Source organism: Cyclopterus lumpus, chromosome 21 (assembly GCF_009769545.1).
Source record: "Cyclopterus lumpus isolate fCycLum1 chromosome 21, fCycLum1.pri, whole genome shotgun sequence".
NCBI classification, from domain to species: domain Eukaryota; kingdom Metazoa; phylum Chordata; class Actinopteri; order Perciformes; family Cyclopteridae; genus Cyclopterus; species Cyclopterus lumpus.
This window is the reverse complement of record NC_046986.1, coordinates 12361914-12387993: the sequence shown is the minus strand read 5'-3', so window position 1 is coordinate 12387993 and position 26080 is coordinate 12361914. Positions and strand designations below refer to the sequence as shown.

At 39.8% G+C, this 26080-nt stretch overlaps 2 protein-coding genes across 2 annotated transcripts in view; one reads left to right on the top strand and one right to left on the bottom strand.

Annotated features, from left to right (window-relative positions):
• Window positions 1-11535: 11535 nt before the first annotated feature.
• rprma (reprimo, TP53 dependent G2 arrest mediator candidate a) lies at window positions 11536-12063 on the bottom strand. The gene has a single exon (XM_034562217.1). It carries the CDS (start codon window positions 11842-11844, stop codon window positions 11536-11538), a length of 309 nt encoding a protein of 102 aa, XP_034418108.1. The 5' UTR covers window positions 11845-12063.
• A 1759-nt stretch (window positions 12064-13822) lies between these two features.
• galnt13 (UDP-N-acetyl-alpha-D-galactosamine:polypeptide N-acetylgalactosaminyltransferase 13) overlaps window positions 13823-26080 on the top strand; it is a 42074-nt gene continuing 29816 nt past the window's right edge. Inside the window, exons 1-2 of the mRNA XM_034561487.1 lie at window positions 13823-14216; window positions 18755-19040. Coding sequence (XP_034417378.1) covers window positions 18899-19040 — 142 coding nt within the window. The 5' untranslated portion in view covers window positions 13823-14216; window positions 18755-18898. The remainder of the gene's footprint in view (window positions 14217-18754; window positions 19041-26080) is intronic.

Sequence of the window (26080 nt, the reverse complement as noted above, 5' to 3'; positions counted from 1 at the left end):
CAGTTCACTAGAATAATGTGCTGCATGTTAATGGCAAAGTTAATCCCCTTACCTGTGTGCTATGGCAGTTCAGCTGTCTTTTAAATCTCTCCCTGTTCTTGTCTCCGAGCGGTGTCTTGTTGCTATGTACATTGCTTTGCTATCTGCAGACCCATCATTCTTCAGTAAACACATTATCCTGTTTATGGGTATTATTAGAGTTACATTTATGTTCCTCTTAGCCTTGAGCAGTCTGTCAAGCACTGATTACAAAAACACTGCATTCATGTTCTTGGTTGTGGGAGCAGCTTTAATGTCGTGGTTTGGTCTGGAAAGATGAGGGTGTATGTAACCCCCGTGAGATATTTTCCATTTGCATTCACAGAGCCAGGTGGTAGAGCCTGGTGGCACTGAAACCTGCTCTGCTCGGGATACAGCTGATGTGTTTTGACATTGCAGTCACCAAGATGCAGGCTGAAAGAAAGCAGACGGACTCCAAGGACCCAAGAGAGAGTGACACTCACAGAGAGATGGAAAAAGGTAGAGAGAGGGGGGGTGGGGGGATTGAACACCAGGGGGACCAAAAGACAGAGACAGATGCAGAGAAAGAGAGAGACAGATATGATTGTATTCATCATGAAGTTCTCATATTTTCTTGCCTTAAAAAAGGCTCCCTTTCAAAATCCGGCAGCTGACATATGCTGTTATTACATTTTCATCATGAAATGAACAATTTTCTAAATGTCACCTGTAGCTTTCAGGGTTTCCATCCATCAGCAGCTGACCAGCAGAAAAAGACTGGAATGGAGACAGCTTGTCATATACTTCCAGAAGTCTTTGTCAGCGTCATTGCTTCCTCTGACAGTTTATTTGTGTATGTGTGTATGTACTTATGTATTATATATGTGTGTGTTGCTTGTATTGAGAGTGCTTGGAGTTCACTGACCCCCTATGTGCCCATCGCTTCAGGGCTTCAGGGGGTGGGACTGCTGTCACTTAGCTGTCAAAGGACGTTAATTCTAAAAACACATATGTAATTTCATGCCTACGAAGACAAGTGAATCTCTTTCCAATACCTTCACCACAGCCACCTCTGCTGATATTAAAAGAGGTGACAATATCATCAGCTGATTTTGTGCCATGACACTCCCTGTGCATCACATCTGCTGTGTAAAAATAACTTAATATGGCAGGGCACCACACTGACATATCTTTAGAGAAAGCCTTTGGAAGCCAATTTTCCTCTCCAATAATTTTTCAAATACCCAGACAAAGTAATGTCCATGTCTGACATATGACGAAGAGACCCCCCTCGTAGGCTGCCTGTTTTGGGACACTCTGATGTGCATTGCGTGATGATGGTGGGAGGCAGCAGAGCGCTGCTTTCTCTCTCGCTGCCCAGGGGTCGCTCCAACAGGGACCTGCTCAGCCTTTACTGGCTGGCAGCTGAGGGAGTCTATGTTGAACTGGTCTAACATGGCAAGCTTGCTGTGCTGGCTACTGATTTATACATGCATTTGTAAGAGGGAGACTTGTCTTTGCTGTTATTAATCTACCACATTGGGCCATAATTTGGTGAACTGTTCCTGCCTGCTCTTTTTTGTATGTTGGCTACAGAAATACATTTGTTTTAGACTTGATTAAAATTAGTAGACAATTGTGTAAAAAAACAAAACATAGTACATTGTCAAGTCAAGGTAATTTTATCTTCGAATCACAAAATATGATCTGTACTGCACTCTCTGCCCTTACTTTGGACAAGTAAAATTAATGTAATTTTAAGTCGTCAACTAGCAAATAAAACGTCAGCAGATATGACTTTTTACAGGTTTGAAAAGGACACAGACTGGACAGATGTTCTGTGTCAGGCATCAGAGAAAGTCCCATTGACAGGTTAACGTGTGATGAGAGGTGTAGTGAAAGGCACCATCGGTCCGGTGAAGCCCCGAGGCGTTGTCAAGGGATGTGATCAGGTCTGCCAGGGGTGAAGGGGAGGATTCATAGTCAGAAAGTCAGACTAAAATGGTGCACACCAGCTGCAGCCACTGAGATCGGCTGCAACTACAGGGCTCAGATTAATGACAGCCATGACGCTCTTGCACCTCTCTCACAGCGGCAATGGCGTGGCAGGCTGTTAGCACTCTAAACACCTCCAGATCTACACTTAATGAGTATGTCTACATTTGACATATTCCCCATATTCATGCCTGGTTTATGCCAATCCTGGATAAACTAAGCCATCTAATTTGAAAAAGCATACATTTTCCCCCATTTTGGCCCTCCATCCATACTAAGCTGACTTTAAAGTTTTTGTAATTGTCTTCCGGAAATAGATGACTAAAAGCCTGCATGATGTCAGGGACTATGTGCCAGTGAAGTTAGAAGACAGCTTTCTGTTGGATCGATTTCTTCAGGACTATCTTAACACAACACACACACGTCAATAAATGTGTGGTCAGACAGAAAGCACAGCAAATGTTTGTTGGCCTTATTTGTGTGAATTTGACCACTAGACCATCTCTGTGGTTTGTGTTTATTTCAGCCGACAGCACAAGTATTAGCTGCAAAGTACACACTGACCACGTCTGAGTTTGTGATCATCTCTTTGACTGATCTCCAAACGCCAATCTTGTCATTACCCTCTACATTTATTTTTCTTCTCCTCACACGTAAAAGTAAGTAAAACCCTGGGATTAATGACATGTTTTTACTCAGGTTAAAACATTGAACTTGTGTTGCTTTCGTAAATTAGTGATTGACATCTCGTCACTGCCTGGTCACAGCCACGGCTAGTCTCTATTCTGTAAAAGCCACCGACACAACTGAGAATCTGTTTGGACACAAAGAAGCCTCTCCTCCTCTTTCCTTTTTTAATCACGAATCAATTTCCTCTCACAGGGACCAGAGAGCCGTTTAATCGTTACAAAGAGGGGAAAACAAGCAAAGAAATAGATCAAAGCATCTCAGACACTAGCCAGCTGCAAAGCCCTGAGATCCAACCTTTTATGTGACGACTCAAGCAGCTGCGTTAGTAATCCACAATATAACAGCCAGCCTTTGTTTTTTTTAAATGGGTGTTTCTACAGCTCAGTCCCAATGTAAATAGAATGAGGTCACATAGGACAGTCATGAATAGGCTAATCATATCTGAAATGCTTGATTGGATGACTGGTTAAAGAATCTGTTGCTCATTTATGACATTTCATAAGAGCTACTTAAAAGCTAAATGGCATGTTTGTGATTACTGATTAAAATGTTATGTTAGATTTCAGAAGATGTTCAAGAGGAACTGGTGTGATTTATGGCATCACCATACAGAGGTATTCATTTGCGGGTGTCAAACTAAGCACATTTTGATGGAAAATCGTACCCTAAATAATCCACAAAAAACAGCTTTGTGGGACTGCTAACATGAGTTGACGCAAACCGACACACTCAAACAGGCCAGATATTATTGGTCATGTGATGCAGCTGACCTATCATTTGTAAGAATAAACCGTGAGGACAACGGAACAGCAGAGGTCTTTTAGAAAGCAGCTCCTGGAGTGTGGCGGTCTGGATAATGATCCTCTGTGACAGCCGTTGTGTTGTAAAGGTGTGGCTCTGCTAGGCTGGGATGTCACACTGCTGCAACACTCCTGCACTCGTGATGCTGACCCTCATAGCATATATGAGCACAGGAGACAAAGCTGTCACACACAACCACCAGATAATAAAATAAATCTAAAGGGAAGATGTTATTGGAGTGGTTGTAGCTTTTTAACACAGTTTTATCATTTCCCGGATATTTCACTGTTATTTCGACACATAGAATAACACAATAACAGTTGGTGGTTGGCTGCTGCCCATATATTGACTGATACTGGGATCGTATGTGTTATATTTGGGACTTTTTCGAATGTCATCCTTTTCAGTGGCTGTGGACTTATACCCAGCTCGTGAAGGGAAGTGGAGGATTCTGACACTGAGTGATTGACACTCTTTTTCTGCACTCAGATAACATCATTGTCACAGAGTAACATTTTCATAAGTCACCTCCTTTTCTGACTCCTTTGCTTTCACTCCCTTCTTTTTCACGTTTTCTCTTCCTGTCTCCATGTATCTCGTCTGCTTCATGATAGATCTGCTCTGTCAAGGCAACTGCTTATCTATGCTCACCAAGTCTCCCCTTTAAGGAGTCTGTCTTTTATAAAATATTATTGATGGGAGTAATTGTTCTCTTTTACAAAGGCAGAATTGTCATTAAGAAAGTTCTGTTGGTTAGTTGCTATCATTTCTAATGTACTTACCTTAACTTTATGTTATTGGATGTGACACAATTCAACTGTATCACTCCCATTAAAATTATTTGCATTCACTTTAGTGGAATTGCTGATTTGACTGTTTGGAGATTGGCAGCAGCATGTCGTATGGTGGTTTTCTGTGGAGCAAAGCTACAGCATGGCTTAAATGGAGTAAGTCAGGGATGTGACCGAAGAGCACCTGCAGGCAGAGCCAGGCGATAATGGAGCCAGGCCTGAGGGAGGAAGAGCTTGCAGCACTGTGAGAAGCAATTTGAGGAAGCTCAATAAGTCATGACCCTGCAGAGGTTTTATCCTACAGCACTCTGGCTTACTATCATGTGCTGTGACAGAACCAGGAGGGGCACCATCAGGCATGAATTCCTAAGGTATAGCATCAGACCTGAAACACACGTCGGCTGTCTAATCAGATTAGCGTTCATACTATGTGTCAACAGTATATTTTGTGATCTCGGTCCCCCTGTGTTGAGGTTTCTTGTATACATGATCTCCAAACAAAATGGATTTTAAATATCAAAAATACATTTATTCTGGGACTAAAACTTCAATAAGCATAAATCCTGTCGTGACTTAATTGTAGAAACGTTAGAGGATGATCAGGGGAGGACATACTGTATGTAGTGGTAAAGGATGGCTTAGCCAAAGGTGGTTCATAACTGGTACAGTGACTGAGTGCAGCTGACAGCTGGGGTACGGGAGTGCGGCACATCGGCAGGCAGGACACCGCTTCTTGGCAGGCAGGTCCAAACTGTCACCGCTAATTTCTACAGTCAGGTCTGAAGAGACCACTTCTCATCAGTGTATCTTTGCTCAGCCAAGAGTACCAAAAGAACTTTTGTAAATGTTACTGTTTTGATTTACACAATTATTCATTTTGTGGTATGAAAGAAGCACATTTTAATTTATAAAGATACTGTTTAGTATCCTTAATAATGGATATTTGCAATATTATGTACCATGTTGTTCTGCTTTAGACACAAATCTCCATCTGTAGTGAAACTTGTGTGTCAGTAACAGCTTCCCTGTGGCAGTCAGGTGTCAGGGGCTACCCGGATGATGGTGATGATGATGATGATGATGATGATGATGATAATGTTGGTGGCATAAAGCCTGAGGATGAGTCAATATCTGAGACGCCAGTGTGAGCCAGGTGTAGAGCTGAGGTCTTGAGGTGCCGTCATGGCCACTAACCACCTGTCAGAGCTCAACACAAGAACTCTGCACACAATTGTCTCAAAGACTTTTTCAACCCATCCAGTCACACAGCGGTTTCATCAATTAGTCACAAAATTAAAATCTACTTTGATTCCTGACACACATTTTCATTTTCCATCATGTTGCTTATTTTACCCAGCCATGTGACTATGCAGAGGTGGATAGGTCCAGCAAGACATGACTTTCAACCTTGTGTCCCAAAGTGTTGTTGTGAACTGATGCGTTCGTTACATTTTTCCTAAACCTAACTTAGTGGTTTTGTTGACTAAACCTAAGTAGACATACTTATTTTAAGTATCCAACTATGATGTTTATCCTTAATCTAAATAAGTGGTTTTATTGCGTAATGTCATCTCGACTGGCGTCCAAAACTACACAAACGATACTTTCCACTCAAATACATCAGTTTGAAAGTCGTGCCAAGCAACACAGAAAGAAATGACAATTTGTGTCCATGTCTACAAATCACCTGGTTAAAATGACTATTTCTCAAACTGCAATGAGAATGCGATGTTTCAACCATTTGATTAAAATACATCAGGTCAGGAAAATGTGATACATACAATGCAGTGCATCAAACTACTATAAAAGGAAGAAGAGTGTGAGAGAAACATAATCCAAACACACAGATAGATGCCCTTAATCAGGTGATGTTAAGCTTTCCAGCATTTCTCTCGAGTATCTTTTGTTTCCAATTCGGTAAATGAGTACAGTACAGTTAGCCCCTCTTGCGTATTGTAATAAAACACCAGAAAAGGTTTGGATGAGCTCAACTTTGTTGAATAGATGCTAGAAAAGTGAGAACAGTAGTAGGCTATCTCAACATGTATGACCTACGGTATACAAACAGCAGGCAGACACGTCACCGGGTCAAGTGTGCCAAGACAAGCTGTTTGCTGAATAATGCATATTTCTATTAAAGATCTTGCGGAATGATTAGGAAGCTTTGCTCCTCACACCTGCTCTACATTATTGATGGCTTCCCCAAGCTAACAGGCATTAAGCAATGTGGGTTTGCCATGTCAAAGTGGATTTAGAAAATGACAGCTAATGGCGTCTTTACTTAGGCTCAGGGGCATTAAGCTGAATAGTGGTAGAGTATGTGTGCAGAGTGTACTATCCAAAATGATCATCTTAAGCTCTATAGAACACGGTGGCTGCGTAATACTTCAGGTGATAACGATTTCACTGAGTGACAAAAAAAATTATCATGAATGCACTGTCCTCATGGGAAATAGTGTACCTGTATTTATATATACTGTATTCATACCACTAGGAAATGGTAGTTATACACACAATATTCACCAATGCATTGAAATGCTCCCTTGAAAGTTTTTTCTCACTGTAGAAAAAAAACAGCCACTTGAAACTATATCTGTGAGTTTGAGTGTTTTCTTGAAAAGGTTATTGCCTCTCTAGTGATGGTTTATGAAGAAACCTTCCGCTGAAAGCAAAAGTAACAGTTTGCTTTCGAAGACATGGGCTGAAGCTGATGCATGTAGCTGCCAGGGAATTGCATGATTAGAAGGTCAATATGGGCTGAACACGCTCACGTAAGAATTGAAATGGATTTCAGGGTCAATATCAAATCATCACAGCTATTATTTCTAAAGCAAGCCACTCTAATTGCAGTGAATACAAGCTGAGCATCTACAATGATGCCGCATTGTGCCACTTGTGTAAAGAAAGGCAAATAATATTCAAATAGGATGTTATTTATGTTTAGTCAATCTATTGAAGTCTCTCATTACAAAAGTGCATTTGTTTCTTTAACTGATAACAGACTTGTTTGACTGACATTCATTTCCTGGAGTCTTGTCCAAACCTTTTCTATAACCACTGGATGCATAACCCCGCCCTTATACTAATTTAAACCTTACACCTACATCAACCCGTTGTTGTTGACCACTTTCATTTGAGTTGTGTTTCTGACCAGCTAACAAATCTATGTCCAATATTCACATCTCCCTTTAACTCTATTTCAGTCAACTCTTGAGGGAAATATCCAAATGAGGTTGCACCAGCTATTCCTATTAATCCATTACTAAGTTTGTGTACTACTTGTGCTGCTAGTTTCAAACTAGAGATTACAATTTAAGATAGTAAAGGTGTTTGTGATGTTACTATGTTATTGAAATAACATTTTGTAAAAACATTAAGTGTAATTTATTTTTCACATTTGACCATTTTCCACATTATCTCTTTTACTCATCACTCTGAATGAGTTGTATGTTATCAAGTTAACTGGTTCAGTATGAAACATTTACACCTGGCAATTCCGATAACTTATTAATAACTTACAGAAACATTGCATGCATGGACCACCTTTTCTTCCCCTCTCTCTGTCAAACACACAGACAAGCACACACATAATGGATTCCTTGTTTCAGACCGTAGTCCTGAAAAATCGTGGCTTTACGTTTAATTTAACTAAGCTCCTCCCATCAGTGTATGGATGGGTGAATGATGTAATGTAGTGTTAAAGCACTTTGAGTGGTTGGAAAAGCGCTTTACAAGTACAGGTCCATTTCCCATTTCCACACACAATGGATTACAGTACCGTGTTAGGGGCAGGATTGGTCAGATGTTAAATTGCTGTGACGTTTGAATGTGAAACAATCAACGGTACAACAGAGCCATGTCTCATCCCATAACGGAAATCAAACATGTCAACTAATGGAATCATTCTTCAAAACCAGTCTGCATGGATTTATCACAGCTTGACTTCCACAATTACTGCCGCCGTCTCGAGAACCTCGATACCACATGATGTCGGCCACAGCTTGGTTCAGACTGAATAGGCATTGCTGCTGATGGAAATGTCAGCATTTCACATCATGTGGTCAATAGAAGAAAATAAACTATTGATTATTGTTAAAAAGTGTAGTTCCCACTGGTTCAAAAATCTAACTAAAGCCAGAATGGGCTTTTAAGGAACCACAGTAGAAAAGCAATGTGCTGTCAGATACAATGGAGGAAAACGTAATATAAACTAACCACAATTTACAATATACCATGAACATAAACAATAAACCACAATGAGAGTGTATCTCCTACCACAACATAGCAGAAGTAACATTAGAACATATCGGGGGAAGGATGGATGAGGAGCTGGGGGAGAATAGGAGTAAACATGGGAGATGATTGTGTCTGCCTTGCTGCTATTTGGAGCTTTTAGTCACCATCCAGTTCATCGACTGGACCTCGACTGGACAGCCAATCACACGAGAGCAAGCCAGGAACTGAAGCCTCTTTTAGCTCACAATCAACACCCTGCAGATGCTGTGACAGTTGGACACAGCTCACATACAGTATACATTGGATACGTTGACGCTGTCTTTGATATAGATTTCTCTCACTTGACTGCAGGTACACGATGAAAACAGAGATTGTTTTGTTTTTCTTGTTCGACCCACAACAATGTATGCCTGTGGGGAAGAAATGTGAGAACACACTGTAAAACCAGGCAAACATTCTGAACTGAACCCTGTTTTTTTTATTACTTGAACTCTTGGCACATTCTATCTGAGGTGTTTCTCATAAGCTTTGTAGAGGACTGTCATTTTGTTGACAGCAAGAGTGCTAGAGGCATAGATGACTATTTGCAAACATCTCCTATATCTCTCTGAGCATGGGTGTGAGACAAGTGTGTGCAATCTTTGAGTTGGCAGTACCAACTGTCCATCAAGAAACTGACTCTCCGTGGAAAATTCCGACAGAAATGTGTTTGCTCCAATTACATCCACCTCTTACTCTGATATCAATGAGAATCCAGTCTGAATACATGTGTATGTGACACCGCAGGATGAACTAACAATAGTTAATCTGCAGACAGAAGATTGTTGCTGCTGCCATTACATTTCCCTGAGCGCTATTACCAGCTCTCTCTAATGAAAGCAATCACACAAAGCAGAGAGAAACACATGGTGTGATATAGAGATAATTATTAATTTGACATTATGTTAAAGTTGTTCCTACTCTTCTATACTCACAGCAACATCATTTATCTAAATTAATGATTTTCTTTAGCAATAAATTTTTTTTACGATAAAAGTTTTAATTTGAAATAATCTAAATCTCCTTTTCTAATATGCAGAATCCTACCTGATGTAAAAAATTAATTTTACAGTTATGAGTTTATAAACTAAATGTATCTGCTGGTTTAAATTGAGGTGAGAGCTTGATGCATGAGTAATATATCATGCGTCATTGCAGCCTTTTTCTTCTTCGAGGTTAATTAAAGGGGACAATAAGGGGATAAAGATCATTTTAAGATAGTACCGTTTATAAAGTCCTGGCTGAACGTGTATAAAGTGGACACAAAAAAAACATCTGCAAAATGTTATACAATCCAGTACAGTAATATATACTGTGCTGTGTTTGTTATATTGAGTGATTTAATGTTTTACAGGAATCTGAGCCAGAGAGGAGATTTAAGTGGTCATTTTAGAAACCATTGATGTTGGTCGTGTTGTATAGAATTGTACTGTGTGTCAAGATACCCACCATCGCAAATATATGAACGACAGCCTCAAGAAAAAAAGATTTTGCCCATCTCTAAAAAGAATTCTGATATTCAAATGATGAACTAATCTTCTTTTACCTCCTCGTATTTTAGCAGCGGCCTTCTTACACCGATGACATCCTTTTTAAGTTGACAAACACTTTATCAATACTTTTTGTGACGATTGCATTGATTTCTTTGATGAGGACTTCAAGTGTGTGGTCAGTGTGACTTGACAAGCTGCAGCCATCTATCATCACACAGAAGAAGGTCTCGACAAGCGGAAAACAAACACAGAAGGATGGAGAAACGAAGGTGAAGGACATATTTTTCTTTTTTTAAAGAAAAGTCAAGATTTAAAATATTTAACTTTGCATGTGGAGCACAGGTGGGCAATCAGAGAGCAGCATATTGCCCGGTAGCTTCACCTTCCGAGAGTTGACAAGACAAGTCATTTCTAAAGCTGCCGGTTTCACCCTGGGGAGAGTAGCATCCAGGTGAGCTGGGAGCAAAGTACAACATATGCTTTGAGGGGAAGGAGGAGGGACACTGCATTGATCACAATCTGACCCAGGCAGAAAATAGAAGCTAGAAAATAGAAGCTTCCCTCACACAATAGGAATCATTTTACTGTTGTACTACCTTTTACAAATACAGATAACATGATTAAATTAACATTTAGATTGTGACAATTTATGCAAAAATACTGGGAGTATAATTGTTTTATGTGAAGTCATTTCTTCTAAAATATGACTGATCCTCACATGTGTTCCAGAGAAGACACTCTTTATGCCATTTGATTAAATTAGGTGCTAAGACACCCACTTTCCTGTTGGGTTTAATTGCACTAACAACATATTCTGTTTTAGCAGCGTGATTCTTGAACATATCAGAATTAAATAGCTCGTTCTGCAATCTAAATCACTTTGGCAGTGGGCGTGGCGAGGGCAATATTGATGGAAGAAAAATAGACTTTAATTAAGAGGAAAACTTTAATTACAGAACGAATTTACTCCAATTAACAGGATACACGGCATGCTGGGCTTTTCTCCACCCACGCAAACACTCACACAGTCTCCCGCAGGAAATCCAGAGAAATACACTGATTAATACATTGCATATCGTATGCAAAAACACATACAACATACAGTACATGTTTAAACATTAATTTCTCCATTGCATTGGCAATATGAGAGGGTATTTTTAAACAGCAAATACGGAGGCTTTGCCACTTTATGACAAACGGTGCTCCAAGTACTGAAAGTACAACAGTGCTTGATCGAATACTTTATAATCAAAGAGGCTTAAACGCACTATTGTAATTGGAGATGAATGAGTCTTTGCTGGCAATAAAAAGCCACAAGGAAAGAGGTGAAACCTTGTGAGCCGCATCCACCCGCACGGTTTGGCTCCCAATTAGGTTTTTCTAATTACCAATATGAAAACATGGGCTTGTTTAGGCAGTTTATCATCGCATCGTCTCCCATCTGTCCCCAGACTTCAGATCTGATTCAAATCATTAAAGATCCTCGTCAGTCAGTAGGCTCCAACAATAACTGCCTCCGCTTCTTTAGACGGTCTCCTGTCCGTCACTAAAAAGTTGATCATTCCCTCTGACTTTATGAGAAGGTTGCAGCCCAAGAAAAATATGCCAAAAACCACCGTGAGGGACAACACGCACATGACGGCGATCTGGACCACCCTGGTGACGAAGAGGCTCCTCTCGTCCGGAGCGGCGGCCACAAAGCCGTTGTCAGTCACCACGGAGGAAAAGTTGCAGCAGAAAAACTCCTCGGTCTTGTTGAGCAGTCCGCCCTCCGTTTGGTTGAACCCGGTGTTGTTCATTTTCACTTTTTTTTCTTCTTTTTTTCAAAGCAAACTTTCAGTGCGAAAGACGTGAGAGGCGGAGAGGGAGAGACGCGTTTGGAACGATCGCTGTGAGGCGTGTCATCAAGTGAATAGGGAAGACGACGACGAGGCGCTGGATGGAAGAAGAAGTTCCCTCGGATCAGACAGCGCTCTTGTGGAGTTGAACACGCGGCTTTGGCATCGCATTACTGAAGATGTCCTGTGGTCTGTAGCCAGTTTCAGAGCAGAATGAATCCACCGACCCCCTGGTTAAATAGACTACAACAAGTGGCACTACGACACATCAAGAGCGCCGCCATCTGACCAGACTGCACACGTGTCACGAGTGTCCACCAAGGCATGTATGAAGTACACTATGTTATATTTGTATGTTTGTACAGCCTGCTACGTGTGTATATTAATGTAGTATATACATGTAGTACCAGTGTGATAAGCATAAGCTGCCTGCAATAAATCACATTTATTTATCTATCTATCTATATCCATATATCTATATCTATCTATCTATCTATCTATCTATCTATCTATCTATCTATCTATCTATCTATCTATCTATCTATCTATCTATCTATCTATCTATCTATCTATCTATCTATCTATCTATCTATCTATCTATCTATCTATCTATCTATCTATATCTATATATCTATATCTCTATATATATATCACACACACACACACACACACACACACACACACACACGCACACACACACACATTGTGACAGTGAGTCAGGGCCCTGAAACTGAAGCAAGTAACTAAAAGTCAGCCCTCATTCATTTTATAATTTACACCTGTGCTTTTCCTAGCAGTCAACATGTGCTAATCTACCGTGTTCCATACTGAACCAGTAAAACAAAAGCTAACCAACGACAATGAGAGGTTAACGACGTGTTTTAGATATTGGTGGTTAACATATTATAATTAGACATACATGCTAATGACTAAGCTGCAGTCATGACGCTTTCCTCCCTCTGTGGATCAAAGAGGAACGAGGACATCTAGTGGATGCTTTGAATCGTTTGTTTATCTGCAATCATAAACGTTAGTTATCTTTATCTCACAGTAAATCTACCACAGTGTATTAGTCAGCTGTTGACTTATAGATCATGTCAATTTAATGTCAGTCAAAAGGTAATTTACTTAATTGACAGTACATCAGAGTGCTGCTGAATGTTAATTACATGCTGTAGGTGTAGATCGAGGCTACTACATTGCCCAGAGGCCAATGCAACCCTGAATGTCTCTCATCATTAGCAGCAGATGGCAGCATTGTTCAACATGATTCTGCAAAGGCCTGCCTTAAAATAGCCGCTATGTAGACAACAGTGTCAATCGTGTTAAATTAATTGGCACACACACACACACACACACACACACACACTCACACACTCACATCAAGACTTATGCACTGTATGGTGTTGAAGTGTTCATTTAAGTACTGACGCAGTGTAAATTACTTTCCAGTATATTTCAACCTACTGCATTATTGTAACAATGTGAAAACAAACATATAAGACTCCCTGTGGGATTTATATGCATCATGTGAAACTAGAAACTCAAACTAAGGACATTATGTAGACTATTTTAACGTATATGAACATTCAATATTCTAGCTAACTGTGTTAATAAAGAACCTTTTGGGTCAGAATAAGATATTAATAGTTGACCTAAGCTAAATGAAAAGCAACATATACCTTCCCCTCCTAAACAGAAATGCATTCAGAATATGTTGTATGTTTTACACTCAAATCGCAGCACTAATAACTGCATTCGGCCTGCGATGGTCGGTGCACGCGCCTCCGTTTACAAGGCGCCGGTGATAGTTCATTGCGAGAGGATTTCCTGAGCGACGTCGCTTTCAGCCAATCAGAGAGGAGGAACAAGACATTTTGAAGGTCGGTCTGAGCTGAGGTTAGATTGGGCACAATATTATCTCGCCTGTCCTCCTAACGCTAAATACTCAGCCGGAGAACAGGTGCGTGCACGGACTCTTACGTTGCATCTGCGTCAAAAAAAAAAAACCGAATCGGGAACATTGATGGCGACTGGTCGCGTTCGCCGGTCTACTGCGGCTCAACCGGGGGCACATCACATCAATGAGTCCAAACAGGTACCGCGGGAGGCTTTCCTGGACGGACAGCATCACACTGCATTGAGGACGACTCTGCATTGAGATGGACTGCAACTTCGGTGTCGGCGCGAGACGTTGTGCGTTCGCAGGAGCTATTCGCCCAGTTTGATTCGGCCACTAATTGCACTGTTCATCGGGTCATGTTGTCTGCGTTCAACACGTTGCCCGAGAGGACGCCGGAACAGGTCACTGGTTCACTCCATCCATAATTTGGGTAAGCAGAGAGTATATCCTCATCTTCTGTCGCGTGCACACCTTCCATAAAGGCTAATCATGTCGCGGTTTAACCGCTTTGCACAACGTGTCAGCAGATTTAATGAATATGCTTTTTATATCCCATTCAAGGGAACCGTATGTTTATTATCCGTATCGACGAGAACGACTGTGCATCGGCTCCTCGCTGCTATTATTACAATTTACAATGCTTCCATCTCTTGTCACGTCGCACACTTAATAGTATAATCGATATCTAATCTACATGCACATTAATGAGTGTGTCCAGTATAGCCGACTGTGCATCACACCTTTTAAAAAAAAGTGGTAATCGTTTTGTGTTTTAGCTGCAGTCACTGGCCTAATGGGCTTATTGGGATCAGCTCTATAATCACCTCCTGTTCCTGGTATATGGCTGGGTATAGATTGGCATTCTTTATTTCTGGTGCCAATGCTAATATGACGCCTGAGTTTTTAAGTACCTTGCAAGGGAGCACACCAAATTAATTTTCTTTTTTAGTATTTGAGTTATTTTGTCTACATGTATACTATAAAATATGCCAAACTGCAATCTTTGTTTGGTCCACACATCATTCAGTGCCAACTTTTGATGCTTACCAACTCTTAATGGCAGAGACACAATTTGTTCTGCACGCAAAAAGTATTGAGCTGCACTTTCTGCTCGTCACAACAGAGACGGGTTTGAACCCCTACCCTGACAGCTCTGAGCATACCAATGTTCTTTCTGAAGTGCGCATGAGCAAGGCACTAACATCTCATTCAATCCCTAAAATGTCCATGTTAGAACAGTGTCTTGCCTTGATCACACACCAGTGAATTCATGATTAAGGAGCAGGATCTGTTCACTTTTTTCTTTCGGCTTTGTCATCACATGTTTGCTGCTCCATATTACTGCCATGATTCAATGTCAAGTCCAGTTGTGTTGCTGTGGACAGAAGTTATCAATCTGGCAATTGCATACAGTAATATGCTATTGAATAACTGAGGAATACTACATTTGGCTGGTAGCACTGCACCAGACATTTCACAACAAAGGGAGTTGTTAACAGGCAAATTAACTGTTGCACCATGAGACAATTAATAATGCCTGCTGGTGGTTGACACTTGTCTTGACACTACTGGAAAAAGTGGCGTGTAAAGACTGAAGGGAGGTTTTTTTAGCGCCGGGCACAGCAGTGAAGAAATATTCCTCTGTGCAGATGGTTATACTAATTGACTCAGACTTCTTCGGAAATGACTCCAGCAAGCTGCCGGCGGCGTGGTTGGTGGTACCAAACCCAAACATGTTGCTGCCACTGACGCATCAAAGCAGATGGTTAGAGATGCAAATACACATCATCAGACTTAATCATCATTGATCTTACTACGATGTGAGGTGATATGCTACGTTACTGAGACTTTTGTTCTGATTAGACTCATAATCTTGAAGTCTATGATGTACTTCTACTCTGGTTAGATGCCAGTGAAAGTTGTGTGAATTCTGTCTCTCTGAAATCATCCGCCACGCTGTGAATCTGAGAGTCTGAAGCTCTTGATGCAGCTGGACGGAGGCTGCCTTGTTTTTCTGAGATAAGAGTAGCCCAGGCCAGTGGCATCAGACCCTGTGATGGACATTTAGACAGGGAGTGGAGAGGACAGTGTGTGTGCGTGGAGTGCAACATCATTACCATGCTGCAAGTGAAAGATAAGGGAAACTGTCCGATTCCCCACTGGGGAGGCTGCAGGCAAGTCAAAGGTGGGGCAAGTTGTTTTACATTCATGCATTTGCACTTAAATGCACACTCAGAGGAAAATGTACAAGTATATATAGGATAAAGTAGGATGTGCTACACTGTGTGATGTATATTGTAGCGGATATTTTCTGAATACATAAAAGGCAAAGGGTATTTTTGTGTTTGATTTTCTATGGCTGAGCATTTTTTCCCATCATCCCACTTCCATTCTGATTATACTTTCATAAGCCTTTCAGTCAACACAAACCTATAATTTCAGTCAAGTAGAAATCCTATTTGACAGAAAATTATGTTTTTTTCATCAGAAATGTTGTGAGGCATACATTCCATGCCAATGAGATATCCAACCTCCACAAATTGCCTCTGGTGGGAAAGCTTCCCAGATGGTGTGAGCAGCACTGATGATTTGGGAGAAGTCTGTAAAGGGGAAATGAGCATTCACTTATCCTTTGAAATGGAAACATTGGGAGGCTTTGGGGACAGTCCAATATAGAAAGTTGGTGTGACCTCCAATGTACCATCACCCTTAAGGTATGTGTGCGACCAAAGGCAATGACACTCGTAACCCCCCTATAAAAAAAGAATTGGCATATATGAGAAAAACTATTAAATCAAAAAAGCAGAAATAACATCTGAGGTGGACCTCACTCCTGCCGGTCACCGTCTTCTGGGGTACCAACCTTTACAAACTGTAGTTGGCATTATTATTATTATATAAACAAATAGGTATTTTAGAGCTTTACAGATTAATCATATGTGCCAGTATATTGTCCAATACTAGATTTGGTAGATTGATTTAGAAGCTGTACAAACAATAATAAGAAAACAAAACATGAACAACCATTAAAATGTAAAAACAGTATACATGTAGTGCAAATAAAAAGGAGTAGGCAGAAATAAACTCTGATGTGGTCCTACCAGTTTCTATAACTTAAATAACGCTAATACATAATGAACGTAATATTCATCACATAAAGAATCACAATTAACATACAAAAGCATCAACATCAACCATCTTTATACCTGTACTTCTCCAAAACAAATTATGAATATATTTTCTTGAATCGATTTATATTTTTACTTTGTTTAATTTATTCATTTAACCTAGTGGTTCTCAAATGGGGGTACGTGTACCCCTGGGGGTATGTGAAGGCACTCCAGGGGGAACGTGAGATTTGTAAAAAATATATTTAAAATTGGCATCCATTCAAAAATCCTTGTTATTTCATAAATATTCAATACATTTAAGTTTAAGTTCATGAACTGAATTGTATATATTCTATATTAAATCAGATACCGATGGCACAGCGCTGTATATTGCATCTATTTTTTCAAACAAAAATGATTTTGCGCTGGTTAGGGGTACTTGGCTGAAAAAATATTTCACAGGGGGTACATTACTGAAAAAAAGGTTGAGAACCACTTATTTAACCCATTCCATGAATTCATCCCACATATCGATATACACATGCTCTTTATAGCTCTGTTTTTTCATAACATTTTTTCCCAAGGTCTCATTTTGAGAAAATGTTTTGTATGTTGAATGAAATTATTTCTTAGTTTGTATTTAAGTTGTGAACTGGCGAATATGGGTCAGTGGTTAGCAGGGCCATCTTTCAATCAGGGGGTTGGCGGTTCAATGTGTCCTTGAGCAAGACATTTAACCCTGAATTGTTCCTTGTAGCTGTGTCTACAGTGTATGAATGTATGTCAAGTGTCTTTGCAATATCCCATATTGTTTACTATCCTAATGGTTCTTTTTTGTAGTGTGCCTAATGCGCACAATGTGCTTGTCTATAACACAGTGATACAAGTGACAAATGCAGAGAACGACAGTAGGTCAGTCCGAGGGGACTTTGCCGGTTCAGGTCCCAACACCAAGTAAGGATTGTGGACTGGAAGCTGGACAGGTGCCAGTGTGCTGCCTGGGCACAGCCGAGGTGTCCTTGGGCATGGCACCAGGTCCCCAAACTGCTACCCGAGCAGCAGTATAGTAGTTGCTCATAATACAAATGGGGGTTAAATACAGTATGCTGTGCACTGTGTGACATTATAAGTAGATTTTTAAATTTGATTTAAGGTGTGTAACCATTATGCTCCACAATGTGACTTGTTTTTCCCAGAGCCACAATGCTCCTTGCCAACTTTGCTTCCACCTTTTTACAAGAGGTTTGTGTGGCCCAATAATGTATTTTCATATGCTCAATACTCTCTCCCTCTCACAACCCCTTTACATGCACTAAACAGCCTCAGTTTGTACATATCTTGGTCAAATAGGATACCCCAAACTTGTTCACCTCTTGATATGATTCTGAACCATAACTCGGTGGACATGAACATGTAAAAGCTGCTTACTTCCCTGCAGTTGAACTTACTGGGATCATTTGCGATACAGTAACCTAATGCCAGGGATTGCTGTGGCACTACAAACCGTCATGATTTAATGATAGTGGAATTGCTAAATTTTATGACACCGTCGTAGCAATTTACTCTTACTGTTATTTGGTTCTCTATTTTTTTCTTCTCCCTCACAAGTACAATAAATCCATGTGAGAATGCTGTAATCACTGATTGTGTGTAGAGCTATGAAATGCAAAAAAAAGGTGAAGTCTGGAGGAGGCGAAAAATAATGAGGCAAATGTCGATTTTCGTTCACCCTGGCTTAATGATTGACTTTCGTCCCCGAGTGACAGCAACGATCACGATTCCTGTCGTCATTAGATTGATAAATTCACCTTCTCATTCAGTATTCTCTCTCTCTCTCTCTCTCTCTCTCTCCTTTTAGGATGACGCCTCTTAGTCACACCTGCTCTGTCTCCTCCCTGTTTCCTCAGCGAGTCTCCACAGTTCAAACGCCTCATCAGCAGGCTGAGCGCTCCTGAGCACTCGCCGTGACATTCCCTTTCCTGGCTGACGTCCCGGGGAGGTGATGCGCCGGTTTGCCTACTGTAAGGTGGTGTTGACCACCTCTTTAGTGTGGGTGCTGGTGGATGTGTTCTTGCTGCTCTACTTCAGCGAGTGTAACAAATGTGACGATCGGAAAGACCGCTCGCTGCTCCCGGCCCTGCGAGGTGAGTATTCTGTTCATCTTAATAAAAAGAGTAATACGGAAACAAAAGGGGTTCACAGTGAGTGAATTTGAAGATGTCTTGGGTTTAAATGTTAATTCATTTTTAGGCTAAAAGATTGAGGGGAGAAAATCAAGTCTAGTTTCATTTGTGATTTATTAAAGGGAGTTGGTCCAAAACTGAGTAATGATAGATTTTTGAATATGTAATAACTATTTTGAGTAATTTCTCAAATGAAATCAAATGGAATACATATTAAGATCTCTATCCTGGTGTTCAGACAATATTAACTACATTAGTGTTCATTTAGAATCACTAAATAAATGATAATGGTTTCAAGACTCGTATCTAAAAAATAATCAGGTTAATGAGGGAACACCCACATTTTGAAGCAAAAGAAAATCTTAAGAAAAGTGCTTTTAGATCTTGCGGAAGATAATTACCTTGTTTTCTTTTTTACTCCTCATTTTTTGCCAATGAGTCAAACAAGTTTGTGGATAATAATCTGTAACATTTTTGTTTAACAAGGATGTTTAACTTCATAATCTTCAAATCCTATTAACATGATGAATTTCATTGAGGCGATAACCTTGCCTCACAGGTCAGAAAAACGTGAAAGATCAGAAAAAGACGTCATTTTTAATTGTCCACAGTAATGTCACAAATACGTGAATTGTGGTTGTTTATGTAAAAAAATGGAAATGCACTGGTATAATTGTCTTGTGATGCCATGAATATCTCTGTCTAGTGGGACTGATAAAGATCCTGGTAATTTACCTTTTAGTATGCACTGTAACCTTGAAACGATCTCTGTGTGTGTGCGTTAGTTTGTGTATGTTTCGCAGATCAACTTAAAGCACAGTACCTATTTAGCAGAGTTCATTTCCTCACATGCCCTGCAGTAAGCAGGTTTCTAAGAGGCTCGCTAAGCTGCTTTTAAGGTTAGAATGAGGCAGAGCTGCCAGCTACTGAGACTGATTACCAGAGCAAAGTCTCATGTTACATTGGAGTTACTTTGCTTATGTAATAGCTAAAAATGGAAATTTGCGAAGAAAAAGAGTGATGAGAATTCTTTACATAGCAGGTATTTAAATCTTCGTTGCTCTGCCCCCAAATTAAACAGCCCGATTAACATATTACATTTTTCATCAAATCAATTTACCCCAAGCTGATTATTACTGAAGCTTTTCTGTTTTCTGAGCTTCTCCTTGCTTTGTTGACAAATCTGGGTTGGCCGTGTGTGCTCTTAGTGCATGTGAGCATGCCCCACTGTCTGTAGCTCATTTCCGCCTGCTCTGCACAGCTCACGTACGACAGTTACAGCTCGTGGTGCAACGGATCATAAAACTCACTCGACAGCGTAGCGTCCAGCCTCCAGTTCCCCCTTAAGGTGAACACAGCACTGTTGCCATTGTTTGCCATTGTTAGCCATTGTTAGCACTGTTAGCGGCTCAGCCACCGCCATGTTAAGAGACAATCCAAATGCTCCCAGTACTATATAGCAGCGGCCCTCAACACCTTTTAATTATTACATTAAGGAGAACAAATATATTAAAACAAAGTGACAGTAATGGCTTTCCTTTTCCGTTTCCTATCTACACATGCTGAGCTGGTTGTAGTCAGCTTTCATTTAAAAAAATGTTTCAGGTCACCTGACTGTTTGTTTATCATTTACTCTCTTTTTTTGGTCTAAACCAACTCCTGAGGAATGTATCTGTAGTCAGCCTTTTCTTTTAACTTAACTTTAGCTTTCTTGCAGTTAACGTCTGCCAATTTGTTGATTATGGTGGCTCTGACTACATGGCTCTGACTGAACCATACAGTATATATGGTGCTGTTAAAACCAATAGGAGGAGCTACAAGAGGCTAAACATTGACTTACTGTAACGGGACTCGCACAAGCCTAAAGTGTGACATTTTAGACAAGGGGGGCAATTATCCCACACTGGTCATTATCAAGTTGCTAATAACCTTTTCAAGAATGTCTGCCATAAGTTCCTGTTTAATGCATGTACTCCTGAGCTCACATTGGTGTTTTTCCATTTGACAATAATTAACTTTATGGCCAGCCCATTATGTTTATGTAGGGTTTTACAGTTGTTTGACAAACTAATGTAAAGTAATATAATAATATGTAAAGGAAAGAATGCTGCATAGACCCACGTCACCATATGTTCTTGTCAGCAGCATGTTTATGTGAAGTCCTCCGTTCTTTTTTGCACCACATTGCAGCTAATTTAGCACCTATACAATGGGTGGATGTGGGGAAAATAGATTAAAGGAAAGAATACTCCACGGCGACTGTTTCTTTTCTCAATCCCAATCTGAGATACATCATCATTGTGTTTTTCTCACACTTAAGGACACTCTCTCTTCAGAGCAACACAAGCTAAAATACAGAAGTTATCAGTGGAGTTGATAAACTTTGTAGTTAGTCCTTTCGTTTTGATTTCCATTATTGACTAAATTTAGTATGAATTTATAAAATCTTTCTTCAGTTTTTTTTTGGTGCAATTTCTTTGCCCACTTCAAATGTGCATGTTTTAATAAGCTGGCCTGAGATTTGTGGAGATCTACCCTGAGACAGCTACAGTTTCTGTGAGCAATAAAGCTAGTGTCGGCAGTATATTTTTAGCATCACTGGGCAACAATTCCATAATCACCATATTGTAATTCAAGGGGTCTGAAAGACTTCTGCACCTCCTCTTGGCTCTGTTTTCAGGCTTTAGAGAATCTAGCTGGTGATGGGAGACTTTGGTCAATCACAGGTCATGCCAGAGAGAGGGCCTTCCCATTAGCGGTTCATACAGATGTGTGTACACATCCCTTTGTTGAAATCCTGATTCAACAAAGGAATATTGTGCAAGAAAAGCTGCTATAGCAGCATTGTCAACAGCTGTGTGTGTGTATATATATACACATATACACACATACATATACATATACACACATACATATATATATATACACACACATATATAAATGTACACACATATACATACACACACATATATATATATATATACACACATATATATACACACACACAAAATGTAATTACTGTGGACAAATAAGAGGGATTGGTAGTTTAAAATATAAAAATATTTCATTAATTTCTTTTGGGGGGGGCCATTTTGAGGCAGCGGCAGAAAGCTGTAAAGAACTTTCTAAATACACACTGACCATTCTAAAAACACTGAACATTCCAAAAACACTAAACATTCCAAAAACACTGAACATTCTAAAAACACTGAACATTCTAAAATCACTGAACATTCTAAAAACACTAAACATTCCAAAAACACTAAACATTCCAAAAACACTAAAAACACTGAACATTCTAAAAACACTGAACATTCTAAAAACACTGAACATTCTAAAATCACTGAACATTCTAAAAACACTGAACATTCCAAAAACACTGAACATTCTAAACACACCGGACATTCTAAACACACTCTGGATACATGCATTTGTATGTCGTTGTGAATTAAAATATAATTACTGTGGACAAATAAGAGGGATTGGTAGTTTTTCATTCATTTCTTTTTTTGGGGGGCCATTTTGAGGCAGCGGAAGAAAGCTGTAAACACAACATTGACATACTGTATTATCACTTCATTAAGTTAATATGGCAAACAGCTGCCGTTTAAGGGTCCACGAAGCTCCTTTTTTCTGGCAGAAAACCAGCGTTTCAACGAAAAAGGGCTGCAAGCGCTTTTTCTAAAGATGTATTTGAAAGACTAGAAGAGTGTCTGAACATGTTCTTCAACTGTCTCACAAAAATAATACGGTAATGTTTTTAAATGTGGTAAAATGCAAGTTAACTTTGCTTGACTGCCACCAACAAACTTTGCGACACAGTCCAACTCACAGCAGACCGACATGTAGCAGCTACCACGCTGCACTGCAACGCTTCCATCTGCAGCGCTCTTCTTCTCCCTATCATCTCATAAAAGACTCACCCATACGCTGCAGTGATAAAACCTCAACTCCAAATCTGGAGCGAGGACCGCTTGCAGCAGGATTTCAGTGGGGAACGTTCTTCAGACAGAGAGCTGAGAGTTAAGAACCACTGCCCCAGACCACATCTGTCACACATGTTCTTAGCAGCTCACTATTTGTTGGACCAGAGTTATGTCCTTCTCAACTGTGATAAAAAAGCTTTGAACAAAGTTAATGTAATGACGTGTGTTTGATCTTTGATACAGTAATGTGGGTTTTAATAAATATAATTAAATGTAATTAAATTGATTTCATAATATTAGAGAAATTTGCATATATGTTTTTACATTCATATACATGCATGTACAATATTTTTACACAATAATCAAATGCAAAGACAGTTATTTAACAATATGCTCGGGAGTAGTTACATTTATACAGTGTTACAGTTCCAACCGGCCCTTTGAGGGCAGCATAACGCTGATGTGGCCGACGTGAAAATGAGTTTGACACTTTAGACTTTCCTCCCCTCCGGCCACTAATACCTTTTCAGTTATTACACTTTCAAGTCATACTGATCTTCTGATCCTAGCCTTGAATCTCTATATTTATGTGCATCACCTCACTTGGAGTCATGTACAAATACGGTATGTTGCAGTTATAGTGAAGGTGGTAGGCACCGATTTGTCTTATTCAGTCCTGATACTGGTACCTGGGCTTTGGGTATCGGCATGTATAAAGATTCGATCCAAGTGTAATTATTATATAAGTAATTAAGTTATATGCCTAACAGTGTAGAAGTGTCTGAGATCATTCTAGTGTAAGGCAACATCTTTATAAAACACAACAAATAATGACATTTACTTTTGTAAAGGATTGTTTGTTAAAAATGATAATTCACCAGCAACTTGGTAAGAAATCTTTAAAATTTACAGGAATTATACATTAAGAGTACACTTTTTAAATTTAGCAAGAAATTGTTCCAAACCCACATAGTAATTAAAAGTACACGATATAATGAAGTAGTTAAACATATCATTTAATTGAATAGATTGTCATATCTGATCCAGCTAATTATCGGCACGATATCGAGAACATATCAGTGCATCCCTGCACATCAGGACAGCGAAGCCGTACTCAGCAGGGCGTTTTGTTCATGGCCTGCTGTGGTTTTGTGTTCAACGGGAGCTTTTCTTATATATATTGTAATGCCAACTGGGTCCGATTCGCAGGAAGAAAGCGGAGCAGCAGAGGGAAGAGGTGAGGTAACGTATGAAGGAAAGTGAGTGATGCTTGAGATGGAGCCTCCAACTGTGCGCCACTACAGACCCTTTCCTGCAAAGTACATGAGAAATAAAAAGAGCTAGAGAACATCTGCATGCCAATTCATGTCTTCAGTGCACCTTGACAAGAGGAATCTGGGATCAAAGAATCCAGCTGTGCTCTCACGAGACATTTCAATAATGAAACATTGTATCGAGAAGGCTTACATGTACCAGATGTGGCAAATGTTGTTTGGAGAGTCTAGTGTTGCACTTTCGTTGCTAATTTGTCATAATTGCGAGCTAATTAATCACATAATGGACCGCTTGACGGAGAGACATGTGGCACTTTATTTTTGTTCAGCACTGAAATAGTGAGCGATCGTTTCTCAGAAGACTCATTACCTGCAAGTGTGAGGGAAACCTTTTCACTGTAATTGCTTGGGCTGAAGCTGCAGGCAGGGACATTGACTTACATTGATTGACCCGAGGACAGACAGAGCAACTGTTTTCTTCTCAGGTGATCACACTCATCTTTTATAGTGAATGCTTTGTGTCTGGTCGGAGGCTCCTCTGATATGTGTGTGTTCCTAAGAAAACCAGATTTATTTGACTTTCTAGATTTTATGTATTTGACCTGACATATCTGAATGTTTTAGTCATAACCATGGCGTTAAGTAGTCAATTAGCTCTTACAAGAAAAGAAACTTGTTTAAAAATGCTAGCATTTGGTTTGACATACTGTAAAATAAAAAAGAAAAGGAGTCAAAGGCTTGAAAACTAACTTTTTTGCAGGGGTAGGAGAATCCTTGTTATCTCCCCTCACTGAATTGTTTAGTTTATGATGTTAAATACACCCTGAAAGCCACAAACAATACATCATTTAGTTTTATACAGTGGAGAGTCTGCAGCTATGCTATTGGCTCTCGCTATACTAAGGCAAAGCAGTGCTTTAAGCTCAATGCTAAAGTCAGCCTGCTAATGCCGTTTAAGGGTCCACGAAGCTCCTTTTTTCTGGCAGAAAACCAGCGTTTCAACGAAAAAGCGCTGCAAGCTGTCTCACAAAAATAATACAGTAATACTTTTAAATGTGGTAAAAATGCAAGAACATTCTAAACACACAGTGAACATTCTAAAAACACTGAACATTCCAAAAACACTAAACATTCTAAAAACACTGAACATTCCGAAAACACTAAACATTCTAAAAACACTGAACATTCCAAAAACACTGAACATTCTAAACACACCGGACATTCTAAATACACTCTGGATACATGCATTTGTATGTTGTTGTGAATTAAAATATAATTACTGTGGACAAATAAGAGGGATTGGTAGTTTAAAATATTAATATATTTCACACAATGACGCAAACGTGCTAGCGCATATGTTTACCATGCTCACAATGCCTGCTAATGCCGTTTAAGGGTCCACGAAGCTCCTTTTTTCTGGGAGAAAACCAGCGTTTCAACGAAAAAGCGCTGCAAGCTGTCTCACAAAAATAATAATACAGTAATACTTTTAAATGTGGTAAAAATGCAAGTTAACTTTGCTGGGGGGGGGCCATTTTGAGGCAGCGGCAGAAAGCTGTAAAGAACATTCTAAACACACACTGAACATTCTAAAAACACTGAACATTCCAAAAACACTGAACATTCCAAAAACACTAAACATTCTAAAAACACTGAACATTCCGAAAACACTAAACATTCTAAAAACACTGAACATTCCAAAAACACTAAACATTCTAAAAACACTGAACATTCCGAAAACATTCTAAAAACACTGAACATTCCAAAAGCATTGAACATTCTAAAAACACTGAACATTCCA